Genomic DNA, 26,764 nt, shown 5'->3' on the forward strand with positions numbered 1-26,764 from the left:
AAGCCTCCCCCCACCTCCCCCATCCCCCACCACACGTCGGGACTTTGAGCTCCGAGCCCAGGCAGACGCTCCAGTGCAGCACTGGGGGGAGAAAATAATAATAATAATAATAATAATAATAATCCTTGCATTTGATATAGCGCTTTTCACGTCGGGAGGACGTCCCCCAAAAAAAAGAGAGAGAGAGAGAGAGAGAGAGCGCTGCATTGTCAGAGATGTCGTCCTTCGAAGAGACGTTAAACCTCACTCCCTGTCTGTGCCCTGTTCAGGCGCACGTTAAAGATCCTCGAAGAGAGAAGGAAATTTTCGCTCTCTCACCCGGACAACAACCACAACAACAACAACAAGATTACATTTGTATAGCGCCTTTCACGTCGGGACAACAATCCCCCTCCCCCAGATAAGATCACTTGCTCCCTCTACAACAGTTTGAGGGGACATTGCAGTGTGCAACTTTGGCTGCTGCGAATTGCAAACAAAACACACAGTCATTACACTTTACAGCGAATCCTGTGAAGCGCTCTGAGACGTCCGCCTGACGTGAAAGGCGCTGTGTGAAATGCAAGGATTATTATGATGATGATGTCGATATCAGTCTGTGTCTCCCTCTCTCCCTCTCTCCCTCTCTCCCTCTCTCTCCCTCTCTCCCTGGGCACTTTGCGAATCGATTCCTCTCACAGAGACACTGTAGAGGAATGTGAAGGTGGTGTCTGGATTCTGTGAAACATTAAATTGTTCCCTCTATCTCTCACCCCCCAAGAACGTCACCACCAACCTTCCCATCCCGGGAGTGCGTAGGGGCTGTGACCACTCTAGTTTACATGCCGAATACCCTCCAGGTCTGTGATCTCTCAACAAACACACACACAGATCCACAGTGATACACAGTGATATTGCGCCCCCCCCCCCCCCCCCCCCCCACACACACACACACAGTTAAGCTGATATTGTCCCCCACCGCACACACACACACACACACACACACACACAGATACCCAGTTACACAGATATTGCCCACTGTACACATACACAGACTTGCACTGCTATTGCCACCCCCTACAAACACACACATAGACACAGTGATACACACTGATATTGTCCCCACATACAGCACACACACGTATATACACACACGCGCACGCGCGCACACACAGCCCCTGTTACCTGGCTCCACAGCACCGCCGGCTTTGCCCGATGGTAATTATTTTCTCTCTCTCCCTCGGCTCGCACAGACCGGTGGTTCTGCCCTGATGGTCCCAAAGCTCCGCTCCACTGAGCAAATTTCTTCAATAGCATCAGCTGTCTGTACCAGAGCCGGGCTGAACACTGGGAAACAGGCGGGAGGGGAGGGGAGGGGAGGGGGAGAGAGGAAGGAGAGGGTGGGAGCCAATTCAGCCCTCCCATTGTGTATGCACAGGACAAGTGGGGGGGGGGGGGGGGAGAGGAAAGTGCGGTGGGGAGGGTGGTGGGGGGGGGGGCAGAGAGAGACCGCTGCTCGTCTCCTCGCACAACTCGGCCGAGACGCGGAATGTACCAGAGTACCGTGGACGGGAAAACGGCGCACATTACAACCGAGCCAAGCCGAGAGGTCAAAGGCTCCCAGCTCGTCTGCCAGCCAGCCAGACACGGGCAGCGGTAATCAGTTCCCCCGGCGCAATAATCAATAACCTGGCCATTTTGGCGCACAGTTATGTCCCACATGCACAGCCACAAGGTGAATGTACAGGCCTGTCGCTCAGTGGTTAGACCCCTCGCCTCGTAAGCGAGAGGACCCGGGTTCGAGCAGGACAAAACCTTGGGCAAGTTTCCTGACTCCACACGCCTCTGTTTACCAGCACTGAGTAGGAACCCGGTTGTTAATTGATGGACGGATCACTTTCTGGGGGTAATAATCCCTCCCAAAAACCTATATTTGGTCACTCAATCCACTAGTGTTTGTGTGGGACGCTGCTGTGGGCAATTGGCTGCCGCGTTTCACCCACAAAATACACAGGCAATTCACTTTAGTGTATATTCCGTGAAGCGCTTTGAGACATCTCGAAGATGTGATTTGGCGCTGTGTCAAACACAAGGATTGGATGGGACGGCGAAGTTTGGTTTGGGGACAGAGCGTAAAAACAAAGGCATTTGGGAGATTGTTTGTGCCACAGTGATGAAGCCTGGAGGCAAGGCTGGGTCAATGTGGTGCCGTTTCCTCTCCAGCCTCCGCTCACAGTGATCATTAGCATCACAAAGCTTGGGGCAGGTCACACGTCAGTCAGCACAGGCCACACTGTTTGTCACTGTGTAAGGAGGTGAGGGTTTTCCTCCAGCTGTCCCCACTCCAGCGCTCGCTCCCCCCCACCCCCCTGTACAGACACACGCACCCCCCCCCCACTCCCCTTCCCTTTCAGACTTGTCTTTGTTGTTGATGAGTTTTCAGTCCGAGACCGATCTCATCGCCAATGACCTGCATGATAGAACTTGTCTGAAAAAACTCTGTTTCCCCGAGTGTGAGAAAATCTCCCATGTTGTGCCAGAACAATCCCGACACAAGTCCTGCCTCAGCTAATGTCAGCCCGAGCGAGCCGGGCACGAACACAGAGAGGGACGGAGGGAAAGAGGGTGTCAGAGAGACCGAGAGAGAGCGAGAGAGAGAGAGTTAGAGAGAAAGACAGAGAGGGTGTTTGTGTGTCAGAGAGAGACAGAGAGAGAAAATGTGTTAGAAAGACAAGAGTTGTGTGTGTCTGAGAGACAGACAGAGAGAGTGTGTGTGTGTGTGTCAGAGAGTCAGACAGAGAGAAAGTGTCAGAGTGTCAGAGATAGAGAGAGACAAAGAGTGAGTGTGTCAGAGAGAAAGAGACGAGTATCAGAGAAACAAAGCGAGAGAGTGTCTGTCTCTCTCTCTCTGACATTTTCTCGCTGATACACTCTCTCACGCCTCTGTTTACCCAGCAGTAAGTAGGATCCCACTTGTTAGTCGATGGGCGGATCGCTTTCCGGGATAATAATCCCTTAAAAAAAACGATAGTAATCTGATCAATGAATCCACGACTGTCTGTGGGACGCTGCTGTGCACGATTGGCTGCCACATTTCATCCACAAAACACACAGTCAATTCATTTTACAATATATCCGGTGAAGCGCTGTGAGATGTCTCAACGACGTGATTAGCCGCTGCGTCAAATGCAACTGCTATATTATTATTAATGTGGTGAGAAAGGGAGTGTGGAGTAACTGATGTGTCCACACAAAGGCACTGTTCCCTGTTTCTCTCACTCTACACTGTATACTGAGCTGTGAATGGGGTCAGTGAGTTTATTGTTTTACATAACAGGTTTAGAGATCTGCTCTCAATACGAAGGGCAGTTACCACTGTACAGTTTCTGGTGCCTGTGTTTGTGTCACTGCTGGATCTCTGGGTCAGTCTGACAGGTATCTCTCTCTGTCTGTGTGTGTGTGTGTGTGTGTGTGTGTGGGAGAGACAGAGTGTGGGTGTGAGAGAGTGTGTGTTTGTGGGAGACAGTGTGTTTGAGAGAGAGAGAGAGACAGAGTGACAGAGAGAGTGTGTGTGTGTGAGAGAGAGAAAGAGAGTGACAGAGAGTGTGTGTGTGTGAGAGAGAGAGAGTGACAGAGAGCGAATGTCTGTGTTATTTATTTATTTATTTATGGGGCTGGACAAGATGGTTCCAGCGCAGATGTGATGGGCAGACGGTAAACTCCCAAACTGTTAAACTCTCTCTCTGATGCTGTGAATATTAATTTTCTCTCTTCCGCAGTACAGTACAGATCCCCTCCTCGCTTCCCTTCTTGTTGTTCCATCTTGGAGATGTGAGTGCTACGTTCCTCCTCGGATATGTTCTCCGCGTAGGAGCCCAGGAGGGATTGGGTCCATCCAGCCCACCGCGCCGGTTTAGATCAGGAGATTCGTCAGACAGAAGGGCCGAGGTTGCGTTTGCTCAAATAGTGAGCGTTTGCACTTTACTGTAGCGTAGTGGTTAGCTCGCTCGCCTCGCAAGTGAGAGGACCCGGGTTCGATTCCTGAGGGGGGCAAAACCTTGGGCAAGTTTCCTTACTCCACACGCCTCTCCCACCATCGTGTCCGTGCTGGTGCTCGCTCCCCCCACTGGAGCTCTCTACTCTAATCCCAGAAAAAAAATTACTCGCGCACTTCAAGGCTAGTTATGGGAACGTTGCTGTGTGCAAATTGCCTGATGTATTGGCTCTTCCAACAGTATAGGAAGACGAAAAAAAGACCAAGGTCCATCTAGTTCACCTTCTACCATCCTGGTAGTCACTTGCCACAGCAAAGGAGGTGTTGATAGCAATGAATCCTGTTATGGATTAGTCCACAACACAGTGGAAAGCTTTGGGAACCTTAGACCCAAAGTTGCCTGGTTCTTCCAAGCTGTATGTTTTGTGGGCGAAAGGCGGCAGCCAATTGCGCACAGCAATTAAGGATCAAAAATCTATCTCATGTGTCACATTAGTCACATAGAAGTGAATAAATAATCAGACTTTTAATCGTTAAATCCACAACTGTTTGCGGGGACACTGCTATGGGCAATTGGCTGCTGCATTTTCCCCACAGTCACTACACTTTACAGTGTATCCTGTGAAGCGCTTTGAGACACCTCAAAGACGTGATAAGGCGTTGTGTCAAATGCCAGTATTATTATTGTTGTTGTTGTTATTATTATAGCAGTATTGAAGACGAGGCCCAGTGATTGAGCTTCTCATTTGCTACAGCTGGAGATGAAGCGTCTCATCCAGACGTCTGTCTCTGAAGGGGTGACGGTGACCAGACTGTCCAGCTCCATCACCCTGCACCGGAGCCCGGCCCAGCCCCCACCGGCCAGCCCGAGGTGGGGAGATCGACAGTCTAAACCCCTGCTGCTGCTGCTGCCCTGGCTTGGAGCCCAGCCCCACTCCGTGGAGAGGTAACCCTGTAGCGTAGTAGTTAAAGCGCACACCTCGCAAGCCAGAGGACCCGGGTTTGATTCCCGAGGAGGGCGAAACCTTAGGCCAGTTTCCTCATTCCACGCGCCTCTGTTTACCAGCAGTAAGTAGGACCCTGGTTGATAATCGATTGGTGGATCCCTTTTCTGGGGGGAAATATCCCCTAAAAAAAATAATAATTCGGTCACTCAATCCACGACCGTTTGTGAGACACTGCTGTGCGCAATTGGCCACAAAATATATAGTCACTGCACTTTACACTTTACAGAGGCGTCTCAACGAACTGATAAGGCGCTGCGTAAATGTAATTTGTTGTTGTTGTTGTTGTTGAGGTACCGGCAGATCTATTACCCTGAGGGCTATGACGTGCTGACGGTGGAGAGCTGTCTGGGACACTTCCTGTGGCCTGGGCGGGGGCTGAGCCACGCTGCCCGTGTGCTGGAGCTCCTACAGAGCGAGCGCTTTGCCTCGCGCCCCCTCCTCCTCCACGCCATCTCCCTGGGGGGCTACACCTTCAGCCAGATGATGATCCTCACCCTGAGGGACCCCTCGCTCCACACCGCCTTCAGTCAGCGCCTCACCGGCCAAATCTACGACAGTCTGGTGATCGGGAGCCTGGAGAGGATGGCGAAAGGTTAGCGTCCATTTCCCGAAACTCTGGAACTCTCTCCCTCAATCCCTCTGGCTGGCCCCCTCCCTCCCTCCCCCCCTCCTTCCCTCCCTCCCTCCCCCCCTCCCCTCGACGTGCTGTACCGGCCGAGCTCCAGGACTCCACAGTGAGTCCCCTGCACTCGAGTGGCCCGGACTCCAGCTAACCTTCTCGTCTCCTGATTCCAGGTGTTTCCCAGATGTTGTCCCATTCCCGGCTGGAGCCGCTGGTCAGGCGTTTGGTGCTCCTGTACTTCGGCCTGTTTGCCGGCAGCACCGTGCGGCACTACCGCACTGCAGTGGAGGTCTTCCGGAAGCTTCCGTGCCGGGCCCCGGCCCTGGTCTTCTCCTGCGGGGACGACCCGCTGAGCGAATGGCCCGAGCTGGAGGGGCTGCTGCAGAGCTGGCGGGGGAAGGGTTTGGCGGTGCGCAGCAAACACTGGGCACGATCCCGGCACGCCGGCCACCTCCGCCAACACCCCCGGGAATACCGGGAAACACTGCGCAGCTTCCTGCAGTCGCTCGGAGGCTTGCGCTTGGCAGCCAAGTTATAGACAGGATCGAGCGGCGGTGGGTGTGTAACACAGGAACAGGAGAAATAATACAATAATAGTCCTTGCGTTTGACACGGCGCCTGATCCCATCGTCGAGACGTCTCACAGCGCTTCACACGATACAATGTAAAGTGTAGTGACTGTGTATTTTGTCGGCCAAATGCGGCAGCCAGTTGCGCACAGCAGCGTCCCCACAAACAGTTGTTGCTTGAGTGACCGCAGTATTTATTGTTATACGCTGTATGTTTTTTTTAGGGGATTATAATCCCCGGAAAAGCGATCCGCCAATCAACTAACAACCGGGTTCCTATGGCTCGTGTGGAGTGAGGAGACTTGCCTAAGGTTTTGCTCCGCCCGGGAATCAAACCCGGGTTTCTCCCACTGTCCACAAGGAGTCCTGTAGCTCAGTGGTTAGAGCACTCGCTTTGCAAGTGAGAGACCTGAGTTCAATTCCAGGCAGAGGGCGAAACCTTGGGCAAGTTTCCTTACTCCACACAGAGCCTAATAATAATCCTCCAAAACCAAAAACAATAATAAATTGGTCATTTTCAATCTACGACACTTTGTGGGACATTGCTGTGCGCAATTGGCTGCCGCGTTCGCCCACAAATATACAGTCAATTCACTTTACAGTGTGTTCTGTGAAGCGCTTTGGGACGTCCTCCCGACGTGAAAAGCGCTATATCAAATGCGAGGATTATTATTATTATTATTATTATTATTATTAAAGATTATTATTGTTGTTATTATTGTTATTTGTTCTGGGCAAATCTCAATTGACAAACTGTTCATTTTTATTTAAAAATGCATTCATTAATTTGATTCTTTTTTGGTATTATTTAAAGATTTGTGCTTTGGGGGAGAGCGTTGGTGGGGGTGGGGGGGGAGTGGGGGGGTGGGGCGCGAGTACAATAACAACAACTTCTATTTACACAGCGCCCCTCACGCAGGGCAGCGTCCCAGAGCGCTTGACAGTGGGGGAGCATAACACCGAGCCGGGGTGGGGGGGGGGGGACGAAGGAGGGGGGAGGGGGAGGTGACAGTAGGCTCGGTTGAAGAGGAAGGTCTTTATGTGTGACCTGAATATTGGGGAGAAAAGCGGCAAGGCAGAGGTTTGGGGGTGACTGTGGAACAAGAGGACACGGGGGACAAGCAGGAGGCCCGACCGAGCCAGTGGAGCGGAGGCAGTGGGCTGCGGGTTGGGGAGTAAGCAGATCGGAGAGGTAGGGAGGTGTCAGGGTGGGAAGGGATTTGAAGACCAGGGTGAGGATCTTGAAATCGAAGAGGGCAAACGGGTGGGGGAGAGGGCTGGAGGTGGGGGGGGAGAGCAGCTGACAGTGACCCCCTCCCTCCCGTACTGACATCAGGTCTGTCTGTGACCTCACTCACACACATCAATCAAACTCCAGTGTCCTTGTGGGACCGATGACGTCTCAGAGTGGGGTGGATGCTCAAAGCCCCAGCCATGCTCAATGCTGAATGGCCGTGTTTGCAATCGGAGAAGCCAGGGCAGGGGACCGCGGAGATCAGCTGCCCCGAAGCTGCCGCCTGGCACGCTCCCCGCTCTGTCCCGGCAATGCTGCCCCATGACTCGGTGAAGGTGGGTTTGGTCAGCCCATGTGGTGACTATCTGACCGCACAGAGCAACGGCACCGGAGTGAAGTTAGACAAAACCGAACTGGGCGCCAATCAGGTGATTGATTCAGCAATAATAATATAATAATAATAGCAACAACATAAATAAGCCTTACATTTGATTTAGTGCTTTTTCGTGTCTTTGAGACAACAACAAACACAAAATGACATTTGTATAGAGCCTTTCGCGTCGGGAGGACTTTCCGAGGCGTTTCACAGAATATATTGTAAAGTGGATTGACTGACTTGGCATTTTTTGAGCAAAACGGGGCAGCCAATTGCGTACAGCAGTGAAAGTGATCCGTCAATCGACTAACAACTGGGTTTCTACTCACTCCGAGGTAAATAGAGGCACGTGGAGTGAGGAAACTTAATGATCCTGCCCGGGAATCAAACCCAGGTCCTGTCGCTTGTGAGGTGAGCGCTCTAACCAATGAGCTACAGGACTCCATGATGGTTGAGTGGAGCTCACACTTATTTTTGTTGGCAGTAATGAAAGATTAATTTCAGGATCTCGACGACCGAGCCAGAGAGGAGCCGCGCTAATCTGATGTCGCTGTCAACAGGAGTTGGTTCATAGCCTGTTGTGTGAAATTTTCATTGCGGGTTCTTTGGTCTTGAATTAGTACAAGTACATAATAGTAACCCGCTGGGTACAGTGTTTCTTTCCATCACAGCCATTATCATCACCATTAAATAATCTGTAGCTGAATCATTTACAGCAATGAGATGTTGGGAGGTGTGTGGGTGGTAATGCAACCCATCTCAACATGGATTCCTGACGTCTTGTAAATACCCAGTCTTGCTGCCAACTAGATTATTATTATAATAATATTATTTGGATAGATTATTACCGGCATGCCCTTGCATTACAGAGAAGCCTGCCTCAGCGTAGCGGCTGAAAGCGAGGCCACCGATGGTGGAACCGAGGGCACGGGGGACAAGCAGGAGGCCGGAGCCAGTCGAGCGGAGGCAGCGGGTAGTGGGTTGGGGGGTAAGCAGGTCGGAGGGAGGTGCCTGGGCATGAAGGGATCTGAAAATGAGTGCTAGGATCTTGAAATCGATCCATTCGGCGATAGGGAGGCTGTCAAGGACTGGTGTGATGGGGGTACGGAGTTTGGCACAGGAATTCTCTCTCACTCCCTCTGCTCTCTCTCTCTCTCTTGCTCTCTCGGGCAGGTCTGGGATGTGAAGGTGAAGTCCACGGAAGGATGCCAGACCCTGGTGGAGCTGAAGGGACCACATGGGCTTTCCCTGACCACTGATGACATGGGTCAGGTCAAGTGTGGAGTCACGTGCTCCAACGCCAACATCTTCTTCCTGGAGACACAGTGTAACGGAACCTGGGTGTTCCGCTCGCTCAAGTTCGGGACCTACCTGGAGATGTTGGAGAACGAGGTGACCTGTTTGATGAAGACCCCCACCAAGTGCTCCATGTGGACCCCACACCTGGCCATCCACCCCCATGTTGTCCTCTATCACCTCGAGACCAAGTGCTATACTCGCCTTCTCCCCGCACAGCACCAGCTCTGCACAGACTCCCCTTTGCCTCACTCCAATGAGTTCAACTTTATCCTGCACTTTGAAAAGGGCAAGTACCACCTCCAGACCAGTGACCTTCGCTATCTGTCCTTGGATGACCAGCTCCTCAGTAAGAGGTCCAAGATGACCGCCTTCTCTCTGCACCTGAGGCCGGGCAACATGGTGTCCTTCCACGCTGCTCACCAGAGGGTGCTCTACCCCCATGGACGGACTGGGATTCTGACTGTAGGGTCAAACCCCCCGGATTTGTTCCAGTATTTCGCCCTGAAGAAGAGCAAGCCTTGGGTCAGCATGAAGACCGCCTCCAAGAATTACCTGTCCGTCAACTACGGTGAGAAAGTTGGGTGGTATTTTCCATTCCTAGAATCCTGTTCTTTTTCTCCCCCCCACATCGTGTCTGTGCTGGGGCTCGCTCCCCCACTGGAGTTCTCTACTCTATTCCTGTAGCTCAGTGGTTAGACCACTCGCCTTGCAAGCGAAAGGATCTGGGTTTGATTCCTGGGCAGGTTCCCCTTACTCCACACTCCTCTGTTTACCCAGCAGTAAGTAGTAACCCAGTTGTTTGTCAATTGGTGGATCGCTTTCTGGGAGGGTAATAATCCCTCCAACAAAAATGTGGTCACTCAATCCACGGCTGTTTGTGGGGACGCTGCTGTGCGCAATCGGCTGCCGCGTTTCACCCACAAAATACAGTTAATCCAGTTTGCAGTATATTCCGTGAAGCGCTTTGAGACGTCTTGAGAAGGTGCTGTATCAAATGCAAGGATAGTTAGTTAAACAGTATGTGTTGGTGACATTTCTCCCCCAGGGGTGGAGATCTACGCTCGCTTTGACCATCTCACACGGCTCTCCGTGTTTCAGTTTGAAGCGACGCAGAAAGGGGAGATGGTGAGACTTCGATCCTCCGACAATCAGCTCCTCGCTCAGGTAATGTTCATCTCACAGTCTTCACCCCTCACTCAGCGAACTTCACTCCTCTCCCTTTCAAAACTGCCAGCATGGAGTCCTGTAGCTCAGCGGTTAGAGCACTCGCCTCGCAAGCGAGAGGACCCGGGTTTGATTCCCGGGCAGGTCAGGGCGAAACCTGGGGCGTTTCCTCACTCCACACACACACACACACGCGCGCGCGCCTCTGTTTACCAGCAGTGAGTAGGAACCCGGTTGTTAGGCGACTGGCGGATTGCTTTCTGATGGGTAATAATCTCTCCAAGAAAAAAAGAATAATTTAGTCACTCAATCTACAACCGTTTGCGGGGACGCTGCCGCGCGCAATTGGCTGCTGCGTTTCGGTCACAAAATTCGCAGTCAATTCATTTTAGAGCATATTCTGTGAAGCGCTTTGAGATGTCCCACCCCCACACCCCCACATACACACATCCACCCCCACACACACACACCCACACCCCCCCACACACACACAGAACTGAGCCCTGAGACCTGGTAAAAGCCACTAACAAAATTATAATAATATTTGCATCTGACAGCAGCATCTGACAGAGTTTCTAGGAAATTGCTGCCAAGTGACTATTCCTTGTTGGCAGTCAGTCAACATAGATCACTGTTCTATGCAATTGGCTGCCACATTTCGCCCACAAGGTACACTGAAAAGAAATAAAGATAATAATAATAATAATAATCCTGGTATTTGATACAGCGCCTCATCGAGTCGTTGAGAAGACTCAAAGCGCTTCACAGAATACACTGTAAAGTTTTGTGTGTTTTGTGGGTGAAACCTGGCAGCCAATTGCACACACTTAGGGTCCCCACAAACAGCCGTGGGTTGAGTGACAAATTATTATTACATATAATAATAATAATAATAATAATCCTTGCATTTGATATAGCGCTTTTCACGTCCTTTTCAAGGAGGACGTCCCAAAGCGCTTCACAGAACACACTGTAAAGTGAATCGACTGTATATCTGTGGGCGAACGCGGCAGCCAATTGCACACATATATATTCAGATAGCAGCGGCCGGCGGTGTGATTCTGTACTGTACAGCGCGGTGTAACATTGGCTGACTTTTCCATCGTGACTGTTTTCCCAGCGAGGACAGAGCGCTGTCCTGGCTGATGGGAAGGATGTGGAGGGAGTGACGTACTTCGGGATGGAGTGGAACCAAGGCAAGCTGGCTTTGCAGGCCGCCAACGGGCTCTACCTCCAGGTCAGGCCAATCGGGCAGGTCATAGCCAGCGCACAGGAGCCTGGTAAGCGAGTGTGTGGGTGTCTGTGTCTGTGTGTGTGAGCGTGTGTCAGTATGAGTGTGAACATGTCAGTGTGTCAGTCTGAGTGTGATTGTGAGAGTGAGTGTGGTTTGCAGGGTTAACAGGAGCTGAGGGGGAGGATTCCCTGCCCCCAGTGCCTGGTCCCCCTCCCTTCCAGGTCCTGCCAATGAGACCAGGTTGGGCTGATTGGAAGATATAAGGAGCATCAGTGCTAATTGTTGGTTACCATCAGGTTCTGATGGTGGGCGCTGTGTGTCTCTGTGTGTTCAGGTGTGGAGCAGGAGTTCACAGTCAGGCTGGTGAACCGGCCCTTCCTGATCCTGAGAGGCCGACATGGATACATCGGGTCCTCCTATCGATCCGACAAGCTGGTCTGTAACAACAACATGTACGACATCATCGTACTGATCCCATGTTCCAGAGGTTTCTACCACTTCCAAGGTGAGAGAGAGAGAGAGGGGGAGGGAGGGAGGGAGGAGCAGGGTGAGAAAACCTCCTACGTTACACTCTTTTCCGAGGGAGTGACCATCCCAGTCTCCTTGTGGTTCATTTGACCTCATTGACAAACCCCAGACATGTTCTTGAGATTGGGACCTTAATAATCCTTGCATTTGATACTTGTCACAGGGCCTGACATGCACTCTAATAATAATAATAATCATCCTTGCATGTGACACAGCGCCTGATCACGTCTTGGAGATGTCTCAAAGCGCTTCACAGGATATACTGTAAAATTTAGTGACTGTATTTTGTGAGTGAAGCCAGTTGCACACTAAGCTCCAGCGGGGGACGCGATGGGGCCGGTCATAGCACAGCACAGACACGATGGGGGGAGACACTGTATTGGGAGATTGGCTTCTCAAACTGAAACGTTTTCTCCAGGGAAGAACGGGAAGTTTTGGTCGATGGGGGAGAACTACAACTTTTATGTGTCGGGAGAAAATCCCCTGGATTTCTGTGTGGAGATCCGAGGAGACAACTTGCTGTCAGTGCTGGCCCCCAACGGCAACTACCTACAGAGCGATCAGAGTGGTATCCTTAGTGCCACTGACTCCACACTCTCCCCTGACTCACTCTGGGAATTCTAGACTTTACATTACAAAGGTCAGTAACACTCGCTTTCTGACAGCCCAAATATATATATACTGTATAAATATGGATAAGCTGTTTTATCTTGTACTGAACAGTAGAACCAGAGGACACGGTCCGCAGTTCAATGGGGTTAAATTCAGAACAAATTTGCAGAAACACTATTTCAGTCAGCGAGCAGTAAAGTTATGGAATAGGCTCCTTGGAGAGACAGACAGATGGTGGAACCAGAAAGTGTTGATTCTTTCAGATGCAATTTTAGTTTTTTTTAGGAAATAATATCTCGGGGATACAGTATATAGTTTGCATATGTGCTTGCCACTGCCAGGATGGTGGAAAGTAAGTGAACTAGATGGACATTGGTCCTCTTTTGTCTAGCAAATTCTTATGTTCCTATATGTTTAACATGCATTTATTTATATATGTGTATATATGTGTGTGTGAGTTTGTGTGTGTTTACTAACGTGCGTGTATATATATAATATGTGTGATTTATATATTAGCAGCAGCACAGACACGATGGGGGGAGGGAGAGAGAGAGAGAGCAGGGAATGGGGTTAGAGTAGAGAGCTCCAGTGGGGGAGCGAGCCCCAGCACAGACACCATGGGGAGAGAGAGAGAGCAGGGAATGGGGTTAGAGTAGAGAGCTCCAGTGGGGGAGCGAGCCCCAGCACAGACACGAGGGGGGGAGAGAGAGAGCAGGGAATGGGGTGAGAGAGCTCCAATGGGGGAGCGAGCCCCAGCACAGACACGATGGGCTGTTCACTCTAGGACTCTAACCCTCCTCTGTTTGTGCCAGCAGGTGCTATGAGTAACTTAGTGAAATATGGGACCAAACTTGTTGTCAGACATCCTGGCCGAACACGCTGAACTTTGAGCAGGAATGAAGAAGTTCTCTTATCTATTCACAAGAACTAAAAGTTCTTTCAGTCTTTGAATCGGAGCAATCCATTTGAGGTCACTTTTGAGTCAAACTTTTACTGTACTTTTCTCTCTGGGTGTAGTTAATATCTTTAAAGTGCTTCCTCCCACCCCACCTCTGTTCCTTGCCCAGGAACGCTTTCCTTCCATCTCCACCCCATTGCCCACCTCCGACCTTACAGCACCTCCAAACGCAGCTGAAACCATCTTCCACGTCTTGGTCACCACCTACTTTGACTATTCCGATGACCCCACCCCCCTCGCCTGTCTCCCCAACTCCACTACCCACAACTAATTCAAACCTCCACCTCCTGTATACTGCCCACTCTAAATCCAGAGATAGACTGTTGGAATGGAATGTGTGCTCTCGCTCCCCGGAGGGACAGATCCTGCTTACCTAATTCCGGAAAGTATTAGATTGGCGGGTTGGCAGGAGGCAAGGCTTGGGGGGAGCTCAGAGTGTGCCTTTTGGGTGTAACTACTGGAATCTAACCAGCTAAAACCACATTGCTTGCCATTGGGTGCACTGCTGGGTTGGTGAGTTGGGTGTGTGTGTGTTGCAATTATTGTGTGTGTGTGTATGTTTACGGATAATTACTCAGTGGACGTGTATGTGTGTATCCAGATTTGATCAGCCGGGTGTTTGCCCCATTACGGAAACCCATCACCATGTCTCCAAACCAGACTGAGAGTTCCTCATATGTATGCCACCAATGCATGGAAATTTCCCTGTGTCTGGAACTCTCTCCCTGGAGGGACGCACCCTGTTTACCTCATTCCGGAGAGTATTAGGCACAGGTTGACAAGAGCCAAGTCTTGGGGGGCCCAGAGTGTGTATTGGGGTAACTGCTGGAGTCTAAGCAGCTAAACCCACACAGCTTGACCATTGAGAGCACTGTCTGGCCAAGCTTTCCCGCTGCTTGTCCAGCGAGGACCCCCCTCCCCGTTAGTTAGGGCTTTGGCTGAGGGGTTACCAGGAGCTGAGGGGGAGGATTCCCCGCCCCCAGTGACTGGTCAGCCCTTCCAGGTCCTGCCGATGGGCCGGGCCGGGCCGTGCTGCCATCAGCAGTGAGTGCCCTGGGACACTGCGGCCCCTCCCGGCTCAGGAACCGGGGACTGGAGACCGTCACAGAGAGTGGGGGCTCGGTTCCCACATTCCGTCGCCAGGCAGGTCACCTGGGAGCCAGTTCAGCTCCGAGGAGATCCCCTTTACCTCCCCACAAGGAGGATAGTTTCACCCACAAAACACATTGTCAATTCACTTTACGGTATATTCTGTGAAGATGTGACAAGGTGCTCGGTTAGAGCATATGTTCTTATTATTCTCGGGGACAGTCCCAGGATGAGGTATTGCGTCCCTGGGGCCAAATTTGTCCCCGTCTTGAGCTCCGCCACAAACTAAGTGAGAAAAATAACATGGTAAGACAGAGCCACTCATTGAGGACCGAAACGCAGCCATTAATCCAACACGTTTCTCCAGTAACTGCCAACATCAGGAACTGTGGTGAGTTCATTTTTGTTTATATACAGTATGTACTCGCGTCCCCAGATTTGGTTCACAATATGGTCGCCCTAATTACAGGGTCCACGCGCTCCGAGACCCCACCCCACGTGAAAGGCACTGAGTAAATGCAAGTTGTTGTTGTTGTGGAAATGTTTCCTTTGCTCGGTTGGCACTGACGACCACCGTTGCCCCGATCCCAGCTGAGACCACGGAGCTCCTGCTGCGGGGCCATTAAACAAACATCCTGACATCCAAGTGGGGAAAGGAGCGGGGGAGGGGGTCCGTGCCGGGGCGCAGCAACAGGCCGCCGCTTCCGACCGAAACAACAGGAAATGACGCGCACTCTTTCCCGGGAAGAGGAAGTGAGGGGTAATCCATGCCCGGGAAGGGATGTGACATCACGGTGCCGGGAGAGACGACGAAGGGAGCCTGGTCTGGGGCGGGAACGGGAAGTGCCGGCCCCGTGTCAATCATCCCTGCGAAGCGGAAACATTGGAAGATGATTATTTTATCCTATCTATTTCCTTGCGTTTGATGCACAGTCACTACACGTTGTAGTGAAATCTTGCAGCTTTCGCGCGTGGGAGGGGGGGGGCGGACGACGTCCCACAGCACTTTGTAGGGTAGTGACTGCCACTGTGGTGACCGTGTTTTGAAGGTGAAAGCGGCAGCGCTCTCACCTCTGAGTCGGTCAGAGGTTGTGTGGGTTCAGGTATCATTGGAAACTCGGACAGTCCAAACCCAGACTCCAGTCCAGTGCTGGGGGCGGGCGGGGGGGCGGAGGGGGGGGGGGCAACGCATTGTCAGAGGTGGTCTGTGCTTGTTCAGGTGGATGTAGAAGATCCCTGGCACTATTTTACAAGAGAGAAACAAGTTTTTCACTCTCTCTCCCCCCCCCAGATAAAAATTACTCATTCAGTTCCTGGCCGCTGGTGGGGACGCTGCTGTGCGCAAATTGGCTGCCGCGTTTCACCCACAAAAGTCACCGCGCTTTTGCAGCCTATCCTGTGAAACCTCATCCGCTTGAAAGTCCGACACTGCGTGATACCAAATGCAGGGATTGCTTATCAACAACAACAATAATAATAATAATAATTTGGTCGCTCCGATCCACGAGTGTTTGCACAGTCAATTAATTCACTGTATAGTAAAATCTTGTGAATCGCTTTGCGTCAGAGCCCTCCCCACGCGGGAAAAGTGTGACATCAAACGCCAGGATTATTATTATTATTATTATTTGTACAATCATCGAATTGATTTCCAGTCTCCTCATTGCTCAGTTGAGGATTGGAAGAGTACTGGTGCCCTCTGCTGCAGGAAGCACACACGGCAGGCGATGGCTTCGTGTCCGACGCGGGTTCAAATCGAATCATTTTTGCGTTGGACCCACTCCGAAAATTAAATTCAGTCCCAAACTCCTCACCCATCTCAACTCATTCTGGTCCAGAATTCCAGGGGCCCCCAAATTCATAATTATCCGTCGTAATAATTAGGATACGGATACATGAACCTCGACACAGGGGCTTATCAGGGTGTCAGAATGTCTCAAAGCATTTCCCAGGATTTACTGTAAAGTGTAGTGACTGTGTAGTTCTGGGCAAACGCAGCAACCAGTTTGTACACAGAGATTGCGGAGACCTGTAGCTCAGGGGTTAGAGCACTCGCTTTGCAAGTGAAACATTTGGGTTCAATTCCAGGCAGGGAAACCTTGGGCAAGTTTCCTTACTCCACATACAGCCTAACAATAATCCCTCCAAAACAAAACAATAATAAATTGGCCACTTTCAATCCACGACTGTTTGTGAGGACGCTGCTGTGCGCAATTGACTGCTGCGTTTTGCCCACAAATATACAGTCAATTCACTTTACAGTCTATTCTGTGAAGCGCTTTGAGATGTCGAGAAGACGTAAAAAGCGCTATTTCAAACGCAAGGATTATTATATTATAAATGTCCTACAAACAGTCAGTGCAGTGAGTGACCAGTTTTATTTGGGGGATTGTTGACCAGGACACCAGGAGAGAGAAACTCCCTTTCTCCAATAGTGCCGCGGGATGTTAAACATCCATCTGGACAGGCAGACAGCAGACAGGGGGTCTCGGTTTAATGACTCATCCGAAGGACGGCACCTCCTACAATGCCACACAGCGCTGCATCGGAGCATCAGCTTAGACTGTGTGATTCCAAGTTCCGACATGGGGGCTTGAACCCACAACCTTCTGACTCCGAGACGAGAGAGAGCGTTACCGACTGAGCCGGGCTGACACACATGGGCTCAGAAAGGCGCTGTATAATAATCCTTTCACCTGATATAGCCCCTTGTCAAAGCGCTTCACAGAATAGACAGCAAAGTGAATTGACTGGACATTTTGTGGGCAGAACGCAGTGGATTATCACCCGCGGAAAGCGATCCGCCAATTGACTAACCGGGTTCCTACTTACTGCTGGTAAACAGAGGCGTGTGGAGTAAGGAAACTTGCCTGTGGTTTCGCCCTAATCTGCCTGGGAATCGAACCCGGATCCTCTGGCTCGCGAGGGTTGGATGTAAAGTGTTAGTGTGTTACACTGGCTCACCGTGAGCGATGTCCATGGGGTGGGTCTGGCTGGACCTCAGGCAGGGCTGAGAGGCTGTAGCCCAGTATGTCTCGTACCCACTCGCGAGCGCCCTCCAGCTGTGCGGAGCGGGACTCGGGTGTCGCTGTGAGCTGACCGTCCGGTAAACGTCAAACCTCGGAGCCATCAGGGTATCTGGCAACGCAAAGGCCTGGGTTGGCTGCGGAGAAGCCTGTTGATACTACAATGGAAAGTAAAGGGTTAATCCCCACGATGGTGAGCTCACAGTGGATCAGCCAACTAACAGCACAAGTTCTGATTTCATTATAACAATAATAATCCGTGCATTTGAATATAGTACATTATCACGTCTTCAAGACGTCTCCAAGAGCTTCACAGAATATATGGTGAGGTCAATTGACTGTATATTTTGCGGCAGCCAATTGCGCACAAACCGTCATGGATTGAGTGACCACATTATTTTATTTTTTTAAACTATTATAGAGCTACTAATATCACTTACAAATTCTCAAGCACTGATATCAATGCATAAGACACACCAGCTAGTGACTGAGGGATATACACAGATATATAGTGGTTAGGGGGCTCGCCTTGCAAGGGAGAGATCTGGGTTCGATTCCTGGACAGGGCGAAAAGTTTCCTTACTTCACTCTGTTTACCCAACAGTCAGTAGAAACCGCGTTGCCAGCGCCTTGGGACGCCCTCCTGATGCGAAAGGCGCGATACAAATGTAATTTTGTTGTTGTTGGTCGATTGGCGGATTGCTTTCCGGGGATGAGGATTGCTCAAAAGAAAATGTGATCACTCAATCCAAGCACGTATGTGCCTACAAAATACACAGTCACTACACTTTACAGTATATTCTGTGAAGACGCTATACGAAATGTGAGTATAATAATTATTATTATGATACACTACCTGCAGAGCGAAGCTGTCAGCCAGGGAAGATGGGGGGAAGGTGGGACAGCCCTGAGGGGGGAGCTGTAATGGGTTCACGGCAGCACCACATGTCCTACCTGGAACAGAGCACAAAGAGCCGGGTCGGTACCTCTCGCGATAGGGTGAGACATGATTCAGAGAGGCAAAGGGTAAGAGACCTTAAGAACATAAGAATTTGCCAGACAAAAGAAGACCAAGGTCCATCTAGTTTGCCTTCCACCATCCTGGCAGTCGCTTGACAGAGGCCGTGTCCCAAACTGTACACTGATATTATTTCCAAACAGAAATCTGTTCTTGAAAGAATCAATACGATCTTCTGAGTCAGGAGTGCTACAGCACCAACTGAGCCAGGCTGACACCTTTAGATAGAGGGGTCGTTTCCAGGGGTACATTGGCGAGGCAAGGACGCAGACACAATGGAGTGACTGAGCCGTACCTCTGACAAAGCTGGGTCCATGTTTCACCTTGTCTTCTCGACGCCACTTTGCCCGTCTGTTGGAAAACCAGACCTAAAGTGAAGAGAAGTAGCTGTTATCAGTGGAGTCCTGTAGCTCAGTGGTGAGAGCACTCGCCTCGCAAGCGAATGGACCTCGGTTTGATTCCCACACACGCGCCTCTGCAGTAAGTAGGAACCTGGTTGTTAGTCACTTAGCAGATCGCTTTCCTGGGGTGATGATCCCTTCAAAACAAAATAATGTGGTCACTCAATCCATGACTGTTTGTGGGACGTTCCTGGGCACAATTAGCAGCTGCGTTTCGCCCACAAAAATACACGATCAATCCAGTTTACAGTATGTCCTGTGAAGCACTTTTGAGACATCTCAATGACGTCACGAGGATTATTATTATAAATGAGCCAAGCAAACATTGAATGATCCACAAGAGCCGAACACAGTGTACGTTTGTCGACAAGAGGTTTTCTGTTGAATGCACAAAATGTCTTATGAAAAAATACTCTTATAAAGAAGAGCGAAGACCGAGTTCAGACCCAGCTCTTACCCGGATCCTGGCCTCGGGGATAGACGTTTTGGAAGCCAATTTCTCTCGGGCAAAAACATCAGGATATTGTGTCTTTGTGAATTCTGAAACCACAGAACAGATATCATCAAAACTTGTTATCATAGAGCACTCGCCCCGCAAGCGAGAGCATCCGATTCGATTCCCGGGCAGGACAGGGCGAAACCTCAGACAAGTTTCCTTACTCCACTCACATGCCTCTGTTTACTCAGCAGTAAACAGGAACAGAGTTGTTCGTTGATTGGCAGATTATTTTTCTGGGGGTAACAATTCCTTTTAAAAAAAAGTAATAAATTGGTCACTCAATCCGCGGCTGTTTGTGGGGACGCTGCTGTGTGCAAGTGGCTGCCGCGTTTCGCCCACAAAATATACAGTCAATTCACTTTACAGTATATCCTGTGAAGCGCTTTGAGACATCTCGATGACGTGATGAGTTGCTACAACAAATGCAAGGATTATTAATATTATTATTATTATGCTCTGCTTTTTCCTACCCTCGATATTTACGCCAAATCTCTTTTAGCTCCTTTACCTTGTTCCAATGCCTCAGATTGCTCCTGCATAAAAACTGTCCTGTTCCTTTGCTGGGAGTTTGTCTGGACTTTCTGAGCCCCAGGAAAGTCAGACGCCACAGTCTCTGTGGTTTCCTGCCCTCCGGAACCTAAAACAAATAAAAATAATATAACAATATACTAATAATCCTTACAATTCGATATCGCGCCTTTTATGTCTCAAAGCACTTCACAGAATTTATCAATAAATAATAATCCTTGCATATGATAGAGCACCTTATGTCATTGAGACGCCTCAGAGCGCTTCACAGAATATACTGTAAAGTGAATTGGCTGTGGTCGAAAACATGGCAGCACGGCAATGTCCCACCAACAGGCGTGGAGTGAGTCACCAAATTATTATTAATATTTGTTGAGACTAATTCAGTGCGAAATTCGCTGCCGTGTTTTGCCCATAAAGTATACAGCCAATTCATTTTACAGAATATTCTGTGAAGCGCTTTGAGACGTCTCGAAGACGTGATTAAGCCCTGTATCAAATGCGAGGATTATTATTATTGCTGCTCCGATCCCCAGCGCCTCTGTCACCTCCCATCCACGTCGCTGTTGACATATCCTCAGCTGCAGGATGTTGCAGGTCGGAGTTCAGGTTCCTCAGGACTCGGTTGATGGAGGAGACCTGGAAATAGACACAGGTCTGTAACTGGCCAACGCCTCTCCCTCCTGTCAGGTTTTCATATAATAGGTGAATAAATCAGTGTTTTCTGTTCATCATTGTCTATCCACCGTATCATTGTCACCAACATCAACTATACAAACAGCGCCTCAGTACAACAACAACAAAATTACATTTATATAGTGCCTTTCACGTCGGGAGGACGTCCCAAGGCGCTGAACAGTGACAATGTTACACAGCTCTATGTGTAGTGACTATTTTTATATTATGCACAGTGACTGTTTTTGTAGGTAAACGATGGATGACTGCACGGATGCATGGATGGATGGAGAGAGAAAAAGAGAGAGAGATAAAAGAGAGAAAGATTTAGATTTACAATGTTCAGTATCCCCTCTGAAGTATTTTTTTCCACTCACGCTGGGAATTTTCCCCTTGCAGCAGATTCCCTGGGAGAGCAGCTTCCCGCGGATTTCCCAGGCAAACATAGAGGGGTTTTCCCACTTAAGCTGAGCGATCTTAGCCACCACCTCTGGGGTGGAGAGACGTGGTTTGCTCCCACCAATGGCCTTTGGTCCAACGGAGCCCGTCTGATAATATCTGCCCAGGATCTTACTCACACAGCCATTGGAGACCTGTGGGTGAGAGACGACAACTAGTTACTGTAGATAGCTTTGCGATCCCAAACTGTCTGTCCAGTCCTGGCTGATCTCCAACAACAACAACCTACATTTACACGGCGCCTTTCGTGTCAGGAGGACATCACAAGGCACTGGACTAGACAGGGATTTGGACCCGAGCTGGAGGTTGGGATCAGGAGGGTGGAGGGCAGGGAGGGTGGGGGTAGGAGAGTGGACAAAGGTGTGGTTGAAGAGGAGGGTCTTGAGACGGGCCTTGAAGGAGGCGAGGGAGGGGGCGTGACATAGGGACTGTGGGATGGAGTTCCAAAGGGTGGGGGCAGAGAGGCTGAAGGCCCGACCGCTGATGGTGGAGCGAGCAGGGCAGGGGGACATGGAGCAGGCCGGAGCCCGCTGAGCGGAAGCAGCGGACAGGTCGGTATGGAGTTAGCAGATCACAGAGGTAGGGAGGAGCAAGGCCGTGGAGGGCTTTGAAAGCAAGGACGAGGATTTTACCTGTAATATCCGGGCGACATCACATGCCCGAATGCCACTCACTGCCAGCTCTATGATTCGCTTTCTCTTACATGTGGGCAAAGGGCGTCCATTCACAAAGACGCCCCCCAGCTGGTTCAAACATCCCTCTCCTGGAGAACGAGAGAGAGCGAGGAGATTGAGTCCGCCTTCCGTGCGGGTGTGAACCTCGCGGCTGAAATTCACCGCCAGCCTAGTGTGAATTCCACAGTTCACATATACAAAGTGAGAGGGGAGAAAGAAGACCGATAGAGAGAGAGTCCAAGTGGGGCTTGAACAGAAAGCCTTCTAACACAGAGGCGAGAGAGTGAGAGCCAGAGTCAGGCGCATCTTAAAATCAAATAGAATTGCTGGAGTTACATACCTTTATGCAGCATTGTATCAGATTCAATATCCTGTCCAGTGTAATCTGAGTCCTGTAGCGTCCAGAGACAGCAAAGACATCACAACTTTAGAAACATTGTAAAGCTCCTCTACACTGTGCGTCCGTCCACACTCCCAGGTCAGGGTTAGAGACACAGTAAAGCTCCCTCTACACTGTGCGTTAAGAGTAGAGATGTCATGATTTCAGTTCACAAATGAGTTAACAAGTCAGATGCAAAACCCCAAGCGTCACCTTTAAACTGTTCCCACCACTAGACTAAGAGTATCACACTGTTAGGATAACACAAACGCACATCTGTCAGCAGAGTTACCGACTGGATGTCAGTCAGGACGTTTCTTACACCACAGTGTGTTTTTACCTTGTAATCTCAATGGTTTATCAATTGTCCCTGAGGGTGATAGCAGCACCTGCTGATTTATTTTTATATACACACACACATATATATATATATATACTCAGATCTCTCTTGGAGTCCTGTAGCTCGGCGGTTAGAGCACTAACCTTGCAAGCAAGAATTTTGGGTTCGATTCCCGGCAGGGTGAAACCTTGGGCAAGTTTCCTTACTCCACACGGCTGATAATAATCCCTCAAGAAAAAAACAGCGATGACAATTTGATCACTCAATCTACGACTGCTTGTGGGACGCTGCTGTGCACAATTGGCTGCTGCATTTCGCCCACAAATATACGGTCAATTCACTTTACAGTGTATTCTGTGAAGCGCTTTGAGACGTCTCGAAGACGTAAAAGCGCTATATCAAATGCAAGAATTATTATTGTAATAATTACGCAGATTCTTACAGCGAAATATCGCAGAGGCACTTGCCACAGATATCACACTAAACAAAACTCTCCCTGTCCCCCTCTTTCTCCATCTCTCTCCCACTATATCTCTACTCCCTAACTTTCTCTCTCTCACACACACTTTTTCTCTCTGCCCCCATCTTCCTCTGCACTGCTTCATATCAGTCTGTCTCTCTCTGACAATTCTCAGATCTGTTTACCTCCCAGCCTCCATCCCCATCTCCCTTCGTCAGTCTTTCTTTCTCTCTATTTCTCCTCTCTCACTTTGTCCCTTTCCTCTCTCCGATGGTCTCTCTCTAGCCCTCTCTGTCCTCTCTCACTCTATTTTTTTCTCTCCATCTCTGTCCCTACCCCCCCTCTCTCTCTCTCTCTGTACTCTCTCTCTCCTCTCTGTGTGTGTGTGTGTGTGTGTTTCTGTCTCCCTCACTCTCTCTCCCTCCCTCTCCATCTGTTTCTCTCCTTCTCTATGTCTCTCTCTCCCTCTTTCCATTTCCCATCAACTCATTCACTCTTATTGGGGACTTTTATCAATCAAATCGAACTTTTACAACTCAATCGATCCAGACTATCTCTCTCTCTCTCTCTGTCTCTCTCTCTCTCTCTGGAGTGTGATTCCCTGCTCTACAAACCCTGACAGCCAGTCAGTGTTGGGAGGTTGATCCGCAGTAAGTGTTTAACAACAGGAGAAAGGAATGAGAGGGCAGTTACCTTACAACACACAGTCAGTGTCCTGTGCCTCTCAGTGACTCTGTCCCACTGCTGTCCTCATACCCACTGGAGCCCCAGTTAAACCAGTCCCTTGTTCCTGCCTCTATTTAACCCCTCGTGTGTCTCAGACCAAGAGAAATCCAGAATACAGCACTGTGATAGGAGAGGTGAGGCTGGGAGGAGATTCAGATCTGCAGTAATTACTGTGTGTGTGTGTGTGTGGAGGGAATTGCTGGGGTGGTGTCTGTGTGCGTATGTGTGTGAATGAAATGCATTTGCCAGAGTTCATGTGTAACCCCCCTCTGGGCTGAGTTGTTGGAGGTTTGGCACCAGGTCAGGCGTAAACTTTGCATTCTGCACCCACCTACATCATTACTTAAAACATCAGCTCAAGTCTAAAGTTTCAATATCCAGGAATGGGGTTTAATAAACCAATATTGTGACTGTTGGACGCGACGCTAAAGAGAGAGAGTGTGCGTTTTGCTGTTTGGTGGTGCGTTTCCTCTGGGTCTGGAATCTGATATAAATGTAAAAGTTGTTGGTGAAATCAGAAGCTGTGGTGTGGAATTAGAGATGTGAGTGTGCAACAGATCAGCAGTTACTGCTCTCACACACAAGCGATTCAATTGTTAATCACTCATTACAGGTGATTCTCCAGAGTGTGTGAGTGAGGAAGATGTGGTGTGTGTGTGTGTGTTTCTGTGTGTGTGTTTCTGTGTGTGTGTGTGTGTGTGTTTCTGTGTGTGTGTGTGTGTGTGAGAGTGAGTAAGTGTGTGTTTCTGGGAGTGTGTAAGTGGGTGAGTGTGCACCAGCTGAAGGTGTAGAACCGAACTGCGCCAATGGGCAAACTCAGGTGTTGGTTGGTTTCGAAGTGCGCATTTCCAATCCATGTCTTCAGAGGGAATGTGTTCTCTCACTCACTCACTCACTCACTAAGTGATGTCTTCGACCCAATTTACGCTCGGGCGAGAATGATGCATTGGGTTATTCGCAAACCTATATATATATACATATATATTTTTACAAATGAGCAAAAGATTTGCTTCAAGTCGGTTGGGTTCAGTCAGTGGCGCTGCGCCTTTAAGCCTTGGGAACATTTGGGATAAGTCGGTATCCCCAATAAACAGCTGTTTTGGGCAAAATGCAGTGGGACTCTATAACCAATGGCACAGGGCAGGAGGGAGCAATGTTACAATGAGGAAGGAAAAACATTATATATATATATGTTTTTATTTGTATCCTTCCTTCCCCCTCCGAAAAAGAAATAATGTTTGTGTCCACAGAGGAAAGGGATTGAGCCACAAGATTTCTGTTAGATTCTGTTCCCGAGTTGAAACGTTAACATGTCAAGAAGAATAAAATACGTATCTGCGTAAGAAACGTGAGCAACGTTTACAGCACATCATCGAAATTTGTTTTAATAAGGAAAGAGGTTCCAGACTGTACATCGTAACACTCACCCAGAAACGCACATACACACTCACACACACTCAGAAACACACACCCACACACACAAACACACACCCACACACACTCAAACACACACCCACACACACACACACACACAAACACACACACTGTTTAAATTTGCACATCACAACATTTACATTCGCATTAAAAAGCCATTGCAGTAAACGTGCGCTTCCCAGGATTTGTGGCGGTTGTCAAAGGATTAAACCACCGCCACAACACCACAAGAAAAAAAGCAAAAAATAATATTGTAAATGTGCAAATCAAACGTTGTGCGGTGTGAACAGGACGTCACATAAGATTTGATTTGCACATTTTTCACCCTGGCTCCAGTGGGTGGGTCTGACATCACTAACTTGGCTGATTAATAGGCAACAACTTTAATTCTTACCGAATTGCCTCGTAAAATAAATAGCCTCGTGAGTAACCCCCCGCGACTGGTACTGAAACAAAAACAACCTTTGCCACAGTTTGTGTTGGATTTATAACACCTCTCACTTTGGCCGCCGATATGTCAGAGGAAAAGTCTCAAAAACTCCCAAATTCACATCAAACAAAAGGAGAGAGAGAGAGAAAAAAAACTTATGTTTTGTATTCGCAAAAGAGGGAGAAGGAGAGGGGTTCCGTGTGGTGGGTTCTCGTGACCAGAGAATCTCCTCTTGTGACCTACATCTGTGTTCCCCCTTTTTTTCCCCCCAACAAGTTTGGGAGAAGAGGAATCACAGCACAGAGTGGAGCTGCAGGAAAGTGCATCCAAACCAAATAATGGTGGGTGTCGCATTGATGTCTCCAGTGCCTTTGTGTGGGGAGAGGACTCGCATTGGATGGGGGTGAAGTTTCCCCCCCACCACCACCACCCCTCCACTGTGACTTTTTTTTAACAAATAATAATAATAAAAATGCACAGAAATGAATGATAAGGGCGTTGTGTGTGTGTTGGCTCCTGGGCCACGTGACTCCCCATCCATCCCCTTCTCACCTGAGGCTGAAAACTCACTCCAACCCCAAATCTGATGGGTTTCCACGTCGGTAGAGAGAGAGAGAGGACTCTCTCGAACAAACGCCCGCCATATGTTCCAGTGAACCTGCAGGGATAAATCATAAATCTTCCCCCCCCCACCCTCCCCCTCTCTATTTATTCCCATTTTATTGCGTTTTTGGTGTGTGCATAAATAGTGGCCAATATGGCGAGCCCATTGAGATCTCTATTAATGTCACAGATGTTCTTGCCTGAGTCTATAGATAAAATATGTTGTAAACGTTTCAGAAAATATTTGAAGAGCAAATATTAGCAAATGGAAATCCATAGAGATCTGGTCTGGGAGACTGTTAATGAATAATTGGGAGCTCATTAGCGAAAGAAAGCTCCCACCACGAGTTGTCCTCACACACAAACACTCATCTCTCTCTCTCACACACACACACACATAGAAAAAAAAGCAGGGCTTGCAATTTAAAAAAATACCATATGCTCTAA

The 26,764-nt window shown here is 49.4% G+C and overlaps 3 protein-coding genes across 4 annotated transcripts; 2 read left to right on the forward strand and 1 right to left on the reverse strand.

Annotated features, from left to right (window-relative positions):
- The first annotated feature begins 3,196 nt into the window (after nucleotides 1–3,196).
- Nucleotides 3,197–6,179, forward strand: si:dkey-5i3.5 (uncharacterized protein LOC565091 homolog). Of its 2 annotated transcripts, none has more exons than XM_007909148.2 (4): nucleotides 3,197–3,414; nucleotides 4,682–4,919; nucleotides 5,271–5,572; nucleotides 5,776–6,179. In XM_007909148.2, the coding sequence occupies exons 2-4, from the start codon at nucleotides 4,735–4,737 to the stop codon at nucleotides 6,138–6,140; spliced, it is 852 nt and encodes a 283-aa protein (XP_007907339.1). In that variant the 5' UTR covers nucleotides 3,197–3,414; nucleotides 4,682–4,734; the 3' UTR covers nucleotides 6,141–6,179. The 2 variants fall into 2 exon arrangements, with proteins under 2 accessions (XP_007907339.1, XP_042191763.1); XM_042335829.1 differs by lacking the exon at nucleotides 3,197–3,414 and adding an exon at nucleotides 3,729–3,810.
- A 1,426-nt stretch (nucleotides 6,180–7,605) lies between these two features.
- Nucleotides 7,606–13,501, forward strand: LOC103188951 (fascin-3). Its single transcript, XM_042335468.1, has 7 exons — nucleotides 7,606–7,833; nucleotides 8,955–9,648; nucleotides 10,126–10,244; nucleotides 11,365–11,524; nucleotides 11,813–11,983; nucleotides 12,425–12,574; nucleotides 13,434–13,501. The coding sequence occupies exons 1-7, from the start codon at nucleotides 7,606–7,608 to the stop codon at nucleotides 13,499–13,501; spliced, it is 1,590 nt and encodes a 529-aa protein (XP_042191402.1).
- A 4,114-nt stretch (nucleotides 13,502–17,615) lies between these two features.
- Nucleotides 17,616–23,329, reverse strand: LOC103188952 (paired box protein Pax-6). Its single transcript, XM_042335469.1, has 9 exons — nucleotides 23,310–23,329; nucleotides 21,904–22,114; nucleotides 21,190–21,405; nucleotides 20,686–20,776; nucleotides 20,118–20,246; nucleotides 19,568–19,650; nucleotides 19,005–19,077; nucleotides 18,548–18,645; nucleotides 17,616–17,849 (listed from the first exon to the last, which is right to left on the reverse strand). Exons 1-9 carry the CDS (start codon nucleotides 23,327–23,329, stop codon nucleotides 17,616–17,618), a joined length of 1,155 nt encoding a protein of 384 aa, XP_042191403.1.
- Nucleotides 23,330–26,764: the final 3,435 nt, after the last annotated feature.

The sequence above is a fragment of the Callorhinchus milii genome, unplaced genomic scaffold (assembly GCF_018977255.1).
Source record: "Callorhinchus milii isolate IMCB2004 unplaced genomic scaffold, IMCB_Cmil_1.0 Scaffold5, whole genome shotgun sequence".
Classification (NCBI taxonomy): domain Eukaryota; kingdom Metazoa; phylum Chordata; class Chondrichthyes; order Chimaeriformes; family Callorhinchidae; genus Callorhinchus; species Callorhinchus milii.

Bases quoted from the DNA above. Each gene is read 5' to 3' on its own strand.
- LOC103188951 (XM_042335468.1), top strand. From the start codon at position 7,606: ATGCTCAATGCTGAATGGCCGTGTTTGCAATCGGAGAAGCCAGGGCAG. The intron at 7,834-8,954 runs GTGATTGATTCA...TCTCTCGGGCAG, and splicing joins CCGAACTGGGCGCCAATCAG to GTCTGGGATGTGAAGGTGAA. The intron at 11,525-11,812 runs GTAAGCGAGTGT...CTGTGTGTTCAG, and splicing joins AGCCAGCGCACAGGAGCCTG to GTGTGGAGCAGGAGTTCACA.
- LOC103188952 (XM_042335469.1), bottom strand. From the start codon at position 23,329: ATGGGGATGGAGGCTGGGAG. The intron at 22,115-23,309 runs GTAAACAGATCT...AATTCACACTAG, and splicing joins ATGGGGATGGAGGCTGGGAG to GCTGGCGGTGAATTTCAGCC. The intron at 20,777-21,189 runs GTGAGTGGAAAA...GTCTATTTCCAG, and splicing joins GCAAGGGGAAAATTCCCAGC to GTCTCCTCCATCAACCGAGT.
- si:dkey-5i3.5 (XM_007909148.2), top strand. From the start codon at position 4,735: ATGAAGCGTCTCATCCAGACGTCTGTCTCTGAAGGGGTGACGGTGACC. The intron at 4,920-5,270 runs GTAACCCTGTAG...GTTGTTGTTGAG, and splicing joins CAGCCCCACTCCGTGGAGAG to GTACCGGCAGATCTATTACC. The intron at 5,573-5,775 runs GTTAGCGTCCAT...TCCTGATTCCAG, and splicing joins CCTGGAGAGGATGGCGAAAG to GTGTTTCCCAGATGTTGTCC.